This window comes from Cnephaeus nilssonii, assembly GCF_951640355.1.
Source record: "Cnephaeus nilssonii genome assembly, chromosome: X".
Classification (NCBI taxonomy): domain Eukaryota; kingdom Metazoa; phylum Chordata; class Mammalia; order Chiroptera; family Vespertilionidae; genus Cnephaeus; species Cnephaeus nilssonii.
This window is the reverse complement of record NC_137071.1, coordinates 115,012,735-115,027,367: the sequence shown is the minus strand read 5'-3', so window position 1 is coordinate 115,027,367 and position 14,633 is coordinate 115,012,735. Positions and strand designations below refer to the sequence as shown.

Genomic DNA, 14,633 nt, shown 5'->3' with positions numbered 1-14,633 from the left:
CTGCCTGATGGGAAAATCCATCTGGATGTCACCAAATCATTTTAAACTTAACATGTCCAGAAAAAAAAAAACCTGTTCTCTACCCTTCATACTCCCTCCCCCATGTGCCTTGTATTGGTAAATGGATCGCCATCCTCCCAGTTTTCCAAACTTGAAATTTAGAGTCATCCTTCACTCTATTATCTCCTTAAACCTTGACAAGTAATCAATTACCAAGTCCTATCAATGCCACCACACTAATATCTCTTGAATATTTTTCTCCACCTCCACTGATATAGACAGAGTTGAGACCTTCTGATCCTTCAGTAGCTTCACAGATTGTCTCCCTTTATCACATTTTCCCCAATTGCAATCAATCTTCTACACCCACCACTGCTTACACATCTAAAATTCTTTTCTACACTTCTCATCCTAAAAATTAGAATTCACCAAGAAATTCCCTATCACTTAAAAGCTTTCTTTAATGCTTAAAGAAAAAAAAAGAACTCTTAAATTGGGCATGCAAGACTTTTCGTGATCTGGCTCCAATGTACCTTACTCTATCCATATTGCAATGTTCACCACTCCAGGCCTTTATGTTTTTGCACCTGCTAATCTACTCTCTTGGAATGTCCTTTTCCTAGTAAGCTCTTCTTCACATTTTAAAACCTAAATCAAATATTACCTATCCATAGAAACCAATTCCCATGTTCTTCCACTGGACTTTTAATTGCAATGATTTGTTTGATGTCTATTTTCTCCAACATATTATGAGTTTCAAGCAGAAACTATCATAGTCATCTCCATCACCAGCATCTGACTCAGGCCTGACACATAGCAAGTGCTAAATAAAAGCTAATTGAATAATAATAGGTTATTTGAAAGGAAGTTAGGATGGCATCACAGAAGATAAAATTATCTCTTCCCAAAATTAATTTTGATCACAATGCATGAAAAAAAAATCTGAGGCTGGCTAACTCATACTGACTCAGTAAAAATTTGCTTATATTTTTAGAAATATCACTAGAAGTATATTCTTATTTAAACTCAAAACATATTAGTTCAAGCACTCTGTATTCCAGTCCCATAACCTACAACTCACAACTGTAAGTTCATATTATTTAAAGACAAACTTACAGGGAAATATTTTAATGGGAACTACACATTTCTTAAAGCATAATAGAGCCAAAAAATTCCCATAGGAAAACATTTCCCAATCGCCATGTAGGCAGAATACAATTATTTTGTAACAAATTTACACTGTCTGTAGCTGAATCAATAGGGAAGATTAAAATGAATTACTTGAAAAAAAACAGATATAAAACTTTTACCAATTATGTTAAGAACTTAAAATAAGCAATATAGTTAATATTAAAAAAACTTTTGATGTATATTTAAATGTTACCATGAATATCTTAAATCTTTAAATCCATTTAAAGTTCATCTAGTATGAAATCCCAATAATCATTAGAACACAGTCGTTTTCATTTGTAATTACTACATTTTACAGGGTCTGGGGTGGTATCTGAGAATTTGCATTTCTAACAAGGTTGTGGGTGATGCTGCTGCTGCTGGCCCAGATTACACACTTTGATAATGACAGATCTAGATAATCAAATCTCTTTTTTCATCTTAGAATTGACTTATTCTTTAAAAGAAAAAAGGTAACATATGCCAATGTCATTATATTTTTTCTGTGTAGTTAAAAGCGTGTCTAAAACTGCTTGTCTAGCCATTTAAAAAAAATAAGAAACTCATATTTCTAGCTACCTGTTTTCTATTTATTAGAAACTTTCTTATCAATCCATAATTGACAAACCAAGGCTGTCTAAAGGATATGCTCCACAGTATGGCTGTGGCAGGAAGTATTCCAACAAAGTCTTACTTTCCCTTAAGACTGTGATGCATAACTTTTCAGTACTGTGTGGAAAGACTTCTTGTATGCACACCTGTTTGGTGCTCTCCACAAATCTTTCTGAAGCTCTTTTGGAAGCCAAATACCTATTTGAGAATTTCTTCCCATATAGCCAATGGCTTGAAAAGCACTTGTCTGTTTACTTTTCATCTTACTACAAATTATTTATCCTTCAGTCTGTAAATGGCTATTTGTAGGATTAGACAAAATTTGCATGCTCTGATAAGAAGATTGTTGCATCCAAATTTATGCATAATCTGTAAAAAGCACATGTGACCTACAACCTCAGCTGGGCTGACATATGAAAAAGATTCACTAAGCATATGCAAGCAGTGTAGATTATTAACCAGTTAACATCAGCAAATTTGTTTTTGAAACATAAGTTTGCTCATACAAGCATCTCCCAATGAGAAATAATATTGGTTACAAAAATCCAATGAAAACATACCTTGAGTAGATTTCTCTACTTCTTTCCTCTTTCTATTCTGGCTATTGTAATTCATCCTCAGTTCTTGGTTATACTCATGCAGAGTTTCTCTGGAGTTGTATGACTGCCTTGGTTTTCTTCCATCTTCACTCTCATCAGAAGAACTGGTATAAGCTAGATCCATTTCATGCTTGACTTTAGACAGAGGCTGGTAGGGTTTGCAGTCTGTTTGCTCCATCTCTGATTAAGCAAGCTCAGTTTCATAAAAAAGGGAAGAGGAACTCCTTTAATGTGAGCAGTCCTGAAAGACAGAGGGAAAAACACAAGCTGTCTTAGATTTGTCCTTTTGTGAGGAAATGCATCTGGCAGATTCACAATTGGTCCTGATCATACTATCAAAGGAGAGGAGCAAAAGACAAACTAGATGACATGAAGCTAGCCGGAGGCAATAATAACACTGAGTTACATGCATACATTGTCAAGCATTTAGGAATAAGCTGGAGGTTGCAGTAACAGAAAATACTCAAAGGTAAAAGAGAGACTGACTTCAAAAATATTTGTATTGGAATGCAAATAAAAGACAACATTGTTCTATGGTGTGTACATGTTTTTAAAGTCAGTAGTTTGATTAAAAAACATTATAAGATTTGAAAGTGGCCAGGAGTACAAATATTAACCCAGCACATCCCATATTTGAAATGAAAGCCAGGAGGAGAACTATATTCTGGAAAAAAACACACACCTTCTTGCCTCTGGTTTAATATTGCACTTAAGACAGAGGCTCTGAGGAAGCGAAGGATTCTGAGAGGAGCTCATGAAATAGTGTCCTTGAGGGGCACTGAGCTCTTTGTGCTCATATTGTGGCTTTTGAGCCTCAGGCTTGCAGAGCATTTTTAATGAGTTAGGTGGTGGTAAATTCTTGTTCTTCATAGCAGCGAGAGGATGTAAACAATGCTTCTGGTGAGTACACTAGTATAGCAATAGCAGGATCTAAATTGGGTTTAGAAATAAAAATTTTAAACTTCATGATAAATCACTGAAAGAACCCTGTTCCCCACAGAATGCAGGGCTAGGAGCCACTGAGGCTCTGAGGACAAGTCAAGGCACTATCTGCCTTATTCAGACCTAAGAGGGTCAAGAAGATCAAATGCCATCTGAGATGTCAAAGTCATCTGAAAAGTTTAAAGCTCTGAGAAAAAATGTCCTTCTTTTCATTCTTTACATTATTTGACCATGATATTCATCCACTGCTGCAATTTTTGCAACTTGGTCCTTTCATACAATGTTAAAAAATCACCCTAGTTTGAAAACAAATAACTTCATTATTTTAGTTTGCAGTGAAATTGACTCCTTTCTTCTTCAGATTGTCACCAGATGTATTTTTCAAAGAAATCTATGGACATCTAGGTGGTGGCACCTCTATTATGAAGGGTAACTCACTTTTTGAAATTCCTATTGAATGTATAGCAAACACATACAGGCAAAAACATTCAATAAAGCTCATGGATTGACTGATATGCATTCAGTGATACATAATGCTTTGTGGTAGGAACAAAGTTTCACAAGTCAAAGTCTTATTACCCTAACATAATATTAAGGTCCTTGAAGGCAGAATTTGAGTATCATACTTCTTTATGTCCCCCCGTCCCACCCCACCCCCCGGTAGCACTTAGCACTACTCTAGGCACATACATAGCAGAAACTATTTAACTCCAGAAACTACAGACTCTATAAATGGTCTACAGAGAACCTACTTTGGTTTGAAATAATATCAACGATGAGCATACTTAGAGGAAAAACAGATAACGTACTATAAATGAATATATACTGATGATTCAACAGCAATCTAATCTCATGCTAACTCATGGCTCCATATTTGTCTAAACACTAATAACTCCCCAATTTATAGCTCCAGCATAGATCTCACCCATGAGCCACAGACTTGAATATCCATCTCAATATCTCCACTTCGATATTTAAAAGGCATCTCAAACTTAGTAAATTCAAAACTGAGCTCCTGATTCCCACCTACTCCCAAACTTGCTCCTCACACAGTCTTCTCCATCTTGGTAAATGGCAACTCCATTCTTCTGTTTGTTCAGGCCACAGAATGTCAAGTCATCCTGGATTCCTGTCTTTCACATCCCACATACAATCCATTAGTAAAGCCTATTGGAGCTACCTGTGAAATATATACAGAATCCAATAATACCTGTCCACTGCTCTACTAAAACATTTGTTCAAGCCATAATATCTTACCTGGATTAATGTAATAGCCTCCTAATTGATCTGCTGCTTATGCCATTAGTCCCTTCTAGCACATTCCCCATACTACAGACAGAATGAAGCTTTAAAAATTGAAGTCATGTTGTCCTGTTTCCTTCTAAATAAAAGCCAAAATGACCTATAAGGCCCCCTAGAAGGTCAACCTCAACCTAACCTAACCTGACCTAACCTTTCCAAATGCATCCCCTGGTAATTTCCCTATCTCATTCACTCTAGATGCACTAGCCTTCTTGCTGCTTCTGAAAATAGGCATGTTTCTACCTTAGGGCCTTTGTAACTTCCCATTGTAAACAAGCAAAAAATGTCACTTCTCATACTCCTTCCTGTCTTTCATAGCACTTATCACCATATGACACTATATATTTTGGTTAATTGTTGATTGTCTGCTCCATGATGGTAGGTACTTTTGTTGTTCTATTCATTGCTACAGCCCCAAAATAAGCACAGTGCTTGGCATATAGTAGACATTTGACTAGTACTTATTGAATGAGTTGAATAAAAATTGCCAAGCCCTCACAATAGGGGATAGAGAGAATGTAAAAATGAATAGGCCATATTCTCTGCCCAAGAAGCTCACAACTTATGCAAGTGATAAACAATTCTACTACAAAGCAAAATGCAACGACTCTTACAAAGAAATACAAAGTAATGATTGAGCACCAAAGATGAAGATATTGGGAAAGGGCTGTACTTGATTTGCTTATTTGTTCATCACTAATGCCATCGCCACAACCACTGAAATTCCATTCAGTAGCTAACTTATAAGACCAGTTTTAATTGTTTTACTTTTAGGTACCCATTGCATGTTGCTCAGAAGATACACATTTATGTGGGGGTCTGGACCAAGTGTGACACCTAAAATGTGTCACCCTGGCAAGCACATTATTTTGAACTAAAATAAATTAAAGTCCAACAAGCTCAGAAACAGTTTGTTAGTTCCCTTTTTTTCTTAAGAGATTCAGATAGAAAATCCTGCTTTAGGAAGAGAGCCTTGACTTACATTCCAAGTCTGTTACACCCCACACCTGTGTCCCATTGTTTCTGGGTTGCCTAGAAAAATGTTTTCCTGCCATGTGTTCCACTTCTCCTCAAACACCTGTAAATCACCCACTCTCACTTCTGAAATCCAGTTTCCTATCCCCCATTTTATCCGTTGTCCAAAAATGTCTTATATACTTAATATCGCATCACTGTCTTTGGGATTTTCATGCTTATGTGAATTCCCCATGTGCACTTATTAAAATGTTGATTGTCTCTTGATAATCTTCTGTAAGTGGTTTCAATTATTCAACCAGATGGAAGAACTGAAGGGGTAAGGGGAACCTTTACTTGATTATAGGCATTGACTTTGCTACAAGCAGTTCAAAGTAAGAAATGTACCAATAGCAGACTTCCAGAGATGCATTTTTGCAGCTGAGGATTGTACTTTCACCCTTTAATCAATAAAATTCATCTAAGTTCATTTCAGCTAACACATACATAGAGTTCTTTGTTCATTAAAAAATGAAAGTTTACCAAGTAGGAGTGGAGAGCTATTTTCCACATAAGGACATTGATAATACAAAAATGTCAATCAAGGGTCTTATATTTTAAAATAACTTAAAATGCTTTCTGTTATAATATAGAGATAATTAGATATCATTTATTTCCTAAAACATATTTCTCATCTCTCACCTGCTTTTTCAATCAAGCCTTTGGTTCACTCTGACTGGGATTAATATGGCAGAGATATAGCCAAAATAACACTTGCTCTTAAGCCTCAGTTGGTTATGAATTTATACTTCTTTAAACTGTATTCAAAACTAACAAGTTAAATTTAAAAATGAAAAACATATCAATTCTAATGACTAATGTTGACTTTTGGCATCTATGATTTATCGTGTTCAAATCACCCTTATTTTTTATGTATGGAAATCTAGATATTTTATTTTCCTTCAGTGTGTTTATTTGGGAGGGAGGGAGGGAGGGAGAGAGGGAGGGAGGGAGGGAGGGAGGGAGGGAGAGAGAGAGAGAGAGAGAGAGAGAGAGAGAGAGAGAGAGAGAGAGAGAGAGATTCCTATAGCTATTTCAAACCATTCTTGAAGATTTAAATACAGCTAATCGCAGCTATACATCAGCCAGGAAATGTAAGATCTATTCAAGGGAACCGAGTGTCCTTGGAAGCAATCTTCCTTTAGACCACAACATTGGTATAAATCAAGAAAAAATAATCCTTCCTTATTCCCAGACCCTCAACCACAACTTTTTGTCTTAAAATTTGTTTCAGCAGACCTAGAAGTCAGAGGCCACCTCCCAGATCTCTTTGGGTACATGATATGAAGGCACACCCAACTCTGCAGTCCTGTGAAAGTATGGAACTGTAATTATTTACCAAAATTTTCAAAAGCAGAGCTTGAATTCACTCACACATAGTTCACTTTCTGAAAATCAGAAAGTGGGAAAACAGTAAGAAAAATATTAATATTTTAAATCTAACAAAGTTTAAGTTCAAATCTAATTCTGAAAAGATGCTGTTCCAAATACTCTCAGGTCAAATATAGGCTCATATTGCTTAATTGTCTTTTTTTTTTTTTTTTTTTGCATTCAATGCCCAACCTGGCATACTGGAGGTCCACTGACAAGCAAATGTTACTTAGTTATGGTAATGATATGGTCTACTCACAGAAAGACCTGTCCTACATACAGTGTATTCACATCAAAACAAATTTTTATTTCTCTATACTTTGATAATAATAAACTTTTAAAAATGATTTTATAGTTTTTATTTTTTCAATTACAGTTTATATTCAATATTATTTTATATTAGTTTCAAGTGTACAGCATGGTGGTTAGAAAATTACATAGTTTACAAAGTGTTCATCCCAATATTTCTAGTAACCACCTGACACCATACATAGTTATTACAATATTATTGACTATATTCCTTACACTATGCTTTACACCCCCATGACTATTTTGTAACTACTAATCTCTACTTCCTTTCACTTTTTTCACCCAGTCCTCCAACCCCGTTACCCTCTGGCAACCATTAGTCTATTCTCTGTATCTATGAGTCTGTTTCTGTTTTATTTCTTTGTTTATAGTGGTGTTTAGACTCCATATATAAGTGAAATCATATGGTATTTGTTTTTCTCCTACTGACTTATTTCACTTAGCATAATGCCTTCTAGGTCCATCCATGCTGTCACAAATGGTATAAGATTTTATTCCTTTTTCTGGCTGAGAATATTAGCCATGGCCCTCTCTTAATGGTCTTAGGTACAACAGGTTCCATCTCTCAGGGCCTCTAATTTCTGTAAATGTAATAAGAAGATTATATTATCCCAAAGAGACTTTCCAGCTCTAAAATCCCACAATTGCACATGAAATTGAAGTAAGTATAGGTTGACAAAAACAAAACAAAACACAGTGGGTATATTCAAGGCCAAGTTTACATTATTTATCATTCCCCCTCCCCACCTGTCCTTTCACTTCCATTCCTCTTCCTCTTCCTATCCTTGTTACACACATTCTAATCTATTATAGGACTAGTGACCTGGTGCACAAAATTCATGCGCATTAAAAGGGGATTAATTAGAGGAAATAATTTCATATTGCTATTTGCCCTTTCTCTATAATAGAAGTGTCAGAGATGAAAGAAAATTAGTAAAATGTATATGAAAATCTCCCTCCTGTCAGAGTCTGGGGCTCACCATGGGACCCAGAGTTAAGTCCCCACCACCCACAGGCACCTCAAAATCGCATGAGACCCAGACCCGGCTGGCCCCCCACCACTGGGCTAGATCCAGACCAGGCCAGTCCCACCTTTGTCAAGCCCTGCCGGGCAGGGGGCATAACCTCAGGTCCCCTGGCCCGGTGCCAGGATGGGGAGCATGGCCTGAGGTCCCCCAGGCCAGACCAGGGCAGGGGGTATGCCTTGAGGACCCTCATCAAGCCCTGCCAGGTGGAGGAAATGGCCTGAGATCCCCTGTCAAGCCCCGCTGGGTGGGGGGGCATGGCCTGAGGTTCCCCGTCAAGCCCCGCCAGGAGGGGGGCACAACCTTAGGTCCCCCGTCAAGCCCCATCGACAGGGGGATGCAGCCTCAGGTCCCCTGTCAAGCCCCACTGGGCGGGTGGTGCGGCCTGAGTTCCCCCGATGCAGTACTGGGGGTGCACCTTGAGGTCCCCCATCAAGCCCCGCTGGGTGGGGAGCACAGCCTGAGGTCCCCTGTCAAGCTCCACCAGACAGGGGGGTGCAACCTCAGGTCCTCTGGCCTGGTGCTGGGCCATGGAGTGGGGTCTGAGGTCCCTGTCAAGCCCCACTGGGTGAGGGGTATGGCCTGAGGTCCCCTGGCCTGGTGCCAAAGCGGGAGGCGCAGCCTGAGGGCCCCTTTCAAGCCCCGCCGGGCGGGGGTGCGGTCTGAGGTCCCCCGGCCTGGTGCCAGGATAGAAGGTGCGGCCTGATGTGCCCTGTCAAGCCCCACCCGGTGGGGGACATGGTCTGAGGTCCCCCAGCCTGGCGCTGAGGTGGGGGGATCAGCCTGAGGTCCCCTAGCTCATCACCAGGGCAGGAAGGGCACCTTAAAGTCCCCTGTCAAGCCCTGCTGGGTGGGGGATGTGGCCTGAGGTCCCGTCAAGCCCCACTGGGGCAGGGGATGGCATAGTCTCAGGTCCCTGCTGATTGCTCTTTAAGGCTCCTAATGGGAACTTGGCCTCAGCGGTGGGTGCAGCCATCTTTGTGATGGAGTGATGGTCAATTAGCATATTCCCTCTTTATTATATAGGATAGCTTCACTAAAATGTTACTTTTGAGTCCATCCACAGGTCTGTGTATATATTGCATCCAAGCATTAGGACTAACCTCTGTTCCTCTTCCTCTATCCTTTTATTTTTTCCATTTCTCATTCTTAATCAGATATAACTAGAGGCCCAGTGCATGAAATTCGTGCATAGGGGGAGAGGGTCCCTCAGCTCAGGATGCACCCTCTCGCAATCCGGGACCCCTCAGGGGATGTCTGACTGCTGGCAGTCAGACATCCCTCTCGCATTCCGGGACACTGACTCCTAACCACTTGCCTGCCTGCCTGATTGCCCCTAACTGCCTCTGCCTTGGCCCCTGCTGCTTTGGCTTCATCCAGAAGGACATTCGGAATGACATCTGGAAGGTTGTTCAGCTGTCCTGTCTAATTAGCATATTATGCTTTTATTAGTATAGATGCTCCTCCAAATGAAAAATGTTCCTGGTCATCCTCAGCATAGACAGGCCTGTCCTACTGATAGCAGCTATTTATTAGTTGGGGTCTTCACCAAAAAGGCTCACTCCACTCCAGAAAAAAATTAAAGGGTCATAGGACATTGCCCAAGGAGAGCAGACATTCATAGCACAACAGACAGAGGAAAGGATGCCACCAATTACCAGGAGAATACCTACCAAAGGGGATAGAACTCTTTTCAAATACTACAATTACTTTTCCTCAACAGGACCTCTAACATGAATTCAGATTGACTGATTCAGAAAACCCTGGATTTAGGGAGACCTTAAAAGAAATGTGAGCTCTTGGCTGATTCTTCTCTCACCCTTCTTTGTTTTACTTAAGGAATCACTTAAGTAGTAATCTATTGTAGGCCAGAGAAGAAGGTATAAAAGTAACATAATCACTTGAATCTTTACAAAATCCAGGAAGAAATCTCCACCAGCCTGTAAGTGTGACTGCTGTCACTCTGGTCCATTTCCTTCTAGTCATAATATACACATACATTTTTTGTCATGTTGCTTCCTTCATTATAGATGTTTTCTGCATGTTTCGACACCATTTCTATAACTGTGATTTTTAAAAGCAGTGCAGAGTGGATGTACTATAATTTACATGCCCATTCCCTATTATTGGGTATTTTCATTTTTCCCTACCCATTTAAAGTCTTAAACTGAATTAATATTGAAACAGGAATTTTAGGTGGATATAGGGAGGTTTAGGGAATTTTTAGAATTGGGGTCCATGGAAAAAAAACATAGGGCCACAGATTGGGAGAAGGTACATCTCGATAACACAAGGAAGCCAGGTGCAGGGAGCAGTAACAGTTGCATTTACATAAGACAAAGGACCTGGAAGTAGCCAAAAAGGTCTATATTTACAAAATAAATAAGGAAGGAAGCCCAGAAAGAAATAACATTGAGGGAGGAGGGCATCACATGTCCCATGTGGTGTTTGACTTTGAGTTCAGGAGTCACTAATAGTAACCAATTGAAAAGGGAATATTGACCAATCAGAGGGGATATCAGGACACAAGAACTACAGCCTTTATAAACCACGGAAACAGGCAGTTGGTGGGACCCTTTCCCCCTCCCCACGTGGGAGTCCATTCTGTGGGACTCTTTCCCTCTCCCCTGTGGGAGTCTGTACTTGTTCTTCAATAAATCTCCCCCTTTGCTCTACTACCCTCTGTCCGTGGATTCATTCTTCGACTCCAGCGGACAAAGAATCCAGGTTCCAGTCCAAAAATTTCATATCAATATGAATATAACATGAACACCTTCAACATTTTTATTATTTCTTTAGGAAGGACTCCAAAAAGTTGAATTAATGAACCAATAGGTTTGAACATTTGGGGGCTTTGGGGTAGATTTACATTGCCATGGCAATGTGTGGGAACAATCTTCTCTCACTGTCCTTTTGACAACTCCGTGTATTATTTTTTAATGTCTATTTGAAATAATTAAATTAAAGGTATCTTCTTTTAGTTTGCACTTCTTGCTTATCAGCGAGGCTGAATATTTTCCTACATGTGTTTGCTAGTGCTATTTCCTTTCCTGTGCACAATGTATTTATGGCTTTTGTGCATTTAACCACTGGAGATCTTAGTAAGTTTTTTTAAAAGTAAACTATACTGGTGCAATATAACAAACAAATCAAGTCTTTATAGTATTTGCTGAAAGTATCTATCATAGCTTGTTTTTTATACTTTTTATTTTTGCCCATTTTAGATGAAAGAACATTATACTAAGAGGAAAGCATGATCACTGTCCAGACATAAATCAGTTGCTTCAGAAACATATGACAAACTTGGTATAATTGAGAATTTTTCTAAAAATAATTTGTTAGTTTCTAATTACTCAACAGCTGTTTGATGGACTTCATTTAAGTTATTCACCAAATAAATTGTAGTTTGACTGAATTCTAATGTTTAAAAAAATCAATTGTTGTTTGATAAGAGCCTAGATAGTTACATTAAGCCAAGGCACTAAAGTTTGACTTTGTCATGGAAATTGCCAGTTACTTGGTCTCATGAATACAACCATGACATTTTAGTAAATCAAAAGAGAAATATAGCATCATGTTTTAGCAGAGAGGTTGAGAATTTTATGTACTGCATATGGAACTGATTATCTCTGAAATGATGGTTTTCCAAGTAGACTACTTTGGTGGTACAAGGATATTCTATTATATGGAAAAGATAACACTCAAGAGTTGAAATTCTGCTTACCACTTTGGTTCACATGTATTTGTTTACACTAATAGTTCTATTAGCATTTAAAAAATCTTACAATGGGAGAATAAAAGGTCCTTCCAGGAAAAATAATTCTTCAAAACTGGTATGACTCAGTTCTGAGAACAGCTGGAGAGGATGTCCTCCTGGTGCCTAGGCAGGCTCTTTAGGCCATTTTGAAAGAGAAACATAGAAGTCACTTAATTTCACAACTAAAGAGTGATGATTAATTAATATCACACCTCTTTTTGTACATGATCTGTGGTTTTTCTGACTGCTTGTGTCCTTTTTTCTTATTATTTTTGGATAAAAAAATCCAAACATTTTTTATAAATACTGATGGTGGGCCACATGAGGCAAATGGAGAGAGAGAAAAAAGAAGTGAATAGAAAAGTTGGTGGTGTCACTAGATTCCACAAAGAAACTCTAACCTGGAAGATGTTTTTAAAAGAAAAATCAACAGCCAGAACTCTAGACCAATTACTCTGGACTTTTACTCTCATTTAGTGTTCTCCTGTGCTGCTTAGTGATCTGGACTCCAAAGCACCTCCTTCAACACACACACAAGTTTGACAAACTTCTTGGGGACTGGAACTATATATACCATAATTTTATTTTATTTTGTTTTGTTGATAATGACCACTCTAACAGGTATAAGGTGGTATCTCGTGATACACACACACAAACACACACACACATACTAGAGGCCCGGTGCACAAATTTGTGCATGGGTGGGATCCCTCGGCCTAGCCAGTGATTGGGGCCGATCGGGGCCATCTTGACCAATCCTAATCGGGGCCATCAGGGCCGGCCAGCTGGGGGGAGGGACCGCAGGAGGTTGGCCAGCCACAGGAGGTTGGCTGTGGGAGCTCACTGACCACCAGGGGGCAGCTCCTGCATTAAGCATCTGCCCCCTGGTGGTCAGTGCGCATCATAGTGACTGGTCGTTCAGTTGTAACGGTCACTTAGGCTTATATATATACTAGAGGCCCAGTGCACGAAATTCATGCACTCAAGGGGGTCCCTCAGCCAGGCCTGTGCCCCCTCACAGTCCGGAAGCCCTCAGGGGATTTCCAACTGATGGCTTAGGCCTACTCCCCATCAGTTGGACATCCTTAGCACTGCCACGGAGGCAGTAGAGGCTCCCGCCACCGCCGCTGCGCTCTCCAGCCATGAGGCCAGCTCAGGGCTTCTGGCTGAGCGGAGCTTCCCCTATGGGAGTGCACTGACCACCAGGGGGAAACTCCTTTATTAAGCGTCTGTCCCTTGGTGGTCAGTGCGCATCATAGTGACCGGTCGTTCCACGGTTCAGTCTATTTGCATATTAGCCTTTTATTATATAGGATATATATATATATATATATATATATATATATATATATATATGTATATATGTAAATTTTAAAGGTTTACTGAGCATTTAATAATATCTAATAGATAAATGGCAACAGCTTAGTGCATGCTAAAATCAGGGTCCAGAATCTGTGGTTTATATTTCAAATTCACTGAGACAGGGATTTTTAAAAATTGTGTAAGTACCTACAACATCTCTATCCCTTAGTAATTTTAAAATAATAATACATCCCTAAGTTGCAGTGACAACTACCTTTATCACACCATCTCTTTTGGAACTGAAACAACTTTCTAAAGTAATTTCAAATTATCTTTCTCTTATAACTTCTCAATATCCTTTGTGGTGGATTATGTAAATGAGCTAAACTGTTCATATGGGAAACAATTTTCAAGAAAATTGAAGGTAGCTCAATGTATAAAAAGCTCTTTTGAGAAGAACAATAGCTGCTTATTTCCTCAAGTAAACAATCATATTCAATTCATTTTTTTACAATGAATCCACTGGGGTTTTGTACATTCCATAGTAATTTTAGCATTAACATACTTATCCAAAATGTAGCATCAAATTTAATATGCTATCTTGAAACGTTATAAGCTTTAAATATGGTATTGAACAACCAAAGATATCACTTTCTTCTAGTTTGCAAATAACAAGCATTAGCATAGCTCTCTATTGCCATCCATCTTCTCCATTAGTTCAGTCAAATCTGCACATTACCTATAACCCTCTCAAGTTTCATGCATAACAGATGGGAGCAGAAATATTTTTATTGCTTACTACTTGAACTTCATTTTCAATTATCTTAAATATGAGATAGTAAAGTAGCTAACCAAATTAACTTAACTTATGATACAAAGAAGTAGACCCTTAAGTGACTTAATTGTGGAGGTGGAAACAGGTTAATAATTGGTTGCAGAGATTTGCACTAAGTATTTTGCTTTTCTTGGTAAAACCTAACTAGAGAAAAGGCAGCAGGTTATATTACAAAGAGCCCTATGAGAGAATCCTAAAATGTAAGTTCTAGACCAGGCTTTATGATAAAGTAGTGTGCCACCATTCTCTTATCTATAAAGGGGGGGGTTTAATATCATTAATCCTATGAACCTCACAGGACTTCTATGGCTAGCACATGAAAATAATATGATTGAAAGTTTTAAACATACAAGTATCATAGGAAAGCCCCCAGTATAAGTTCAATTGTCAGCTTG

General features: G+C 38.9%; 1 protein-coding gene across 3 annotated transcripts in view; it reads right to left on the bottom strand.

The window, feature by feature from the left end:
* The window catches only part of TENM1 (teneurin transmembrane protein 1), a gene marked incomplete at its 5' end in the record, with an annotated part of 652,563 nt that extends 650,004 nt beyond the window's left edge, over window positions 1–2,559 (bottom strand). For all 3 annotated transcript variants that reach the window (XM_079765170.1, XM_079765171.1, XM_079765172.1), the window contains one exon: window positions 2,343–2,559. In XM_079765170.1, coding sequence (XP_079621296.1) covers window positions 2,343–2,559 — 217 coding nt within the window. The remainder of the gene's footprint in view (window positions 1–2,342) is intronic.
* Between the last annotated feature and the right edge of the window lie 12,074 nt (window positions 2,560–14,633).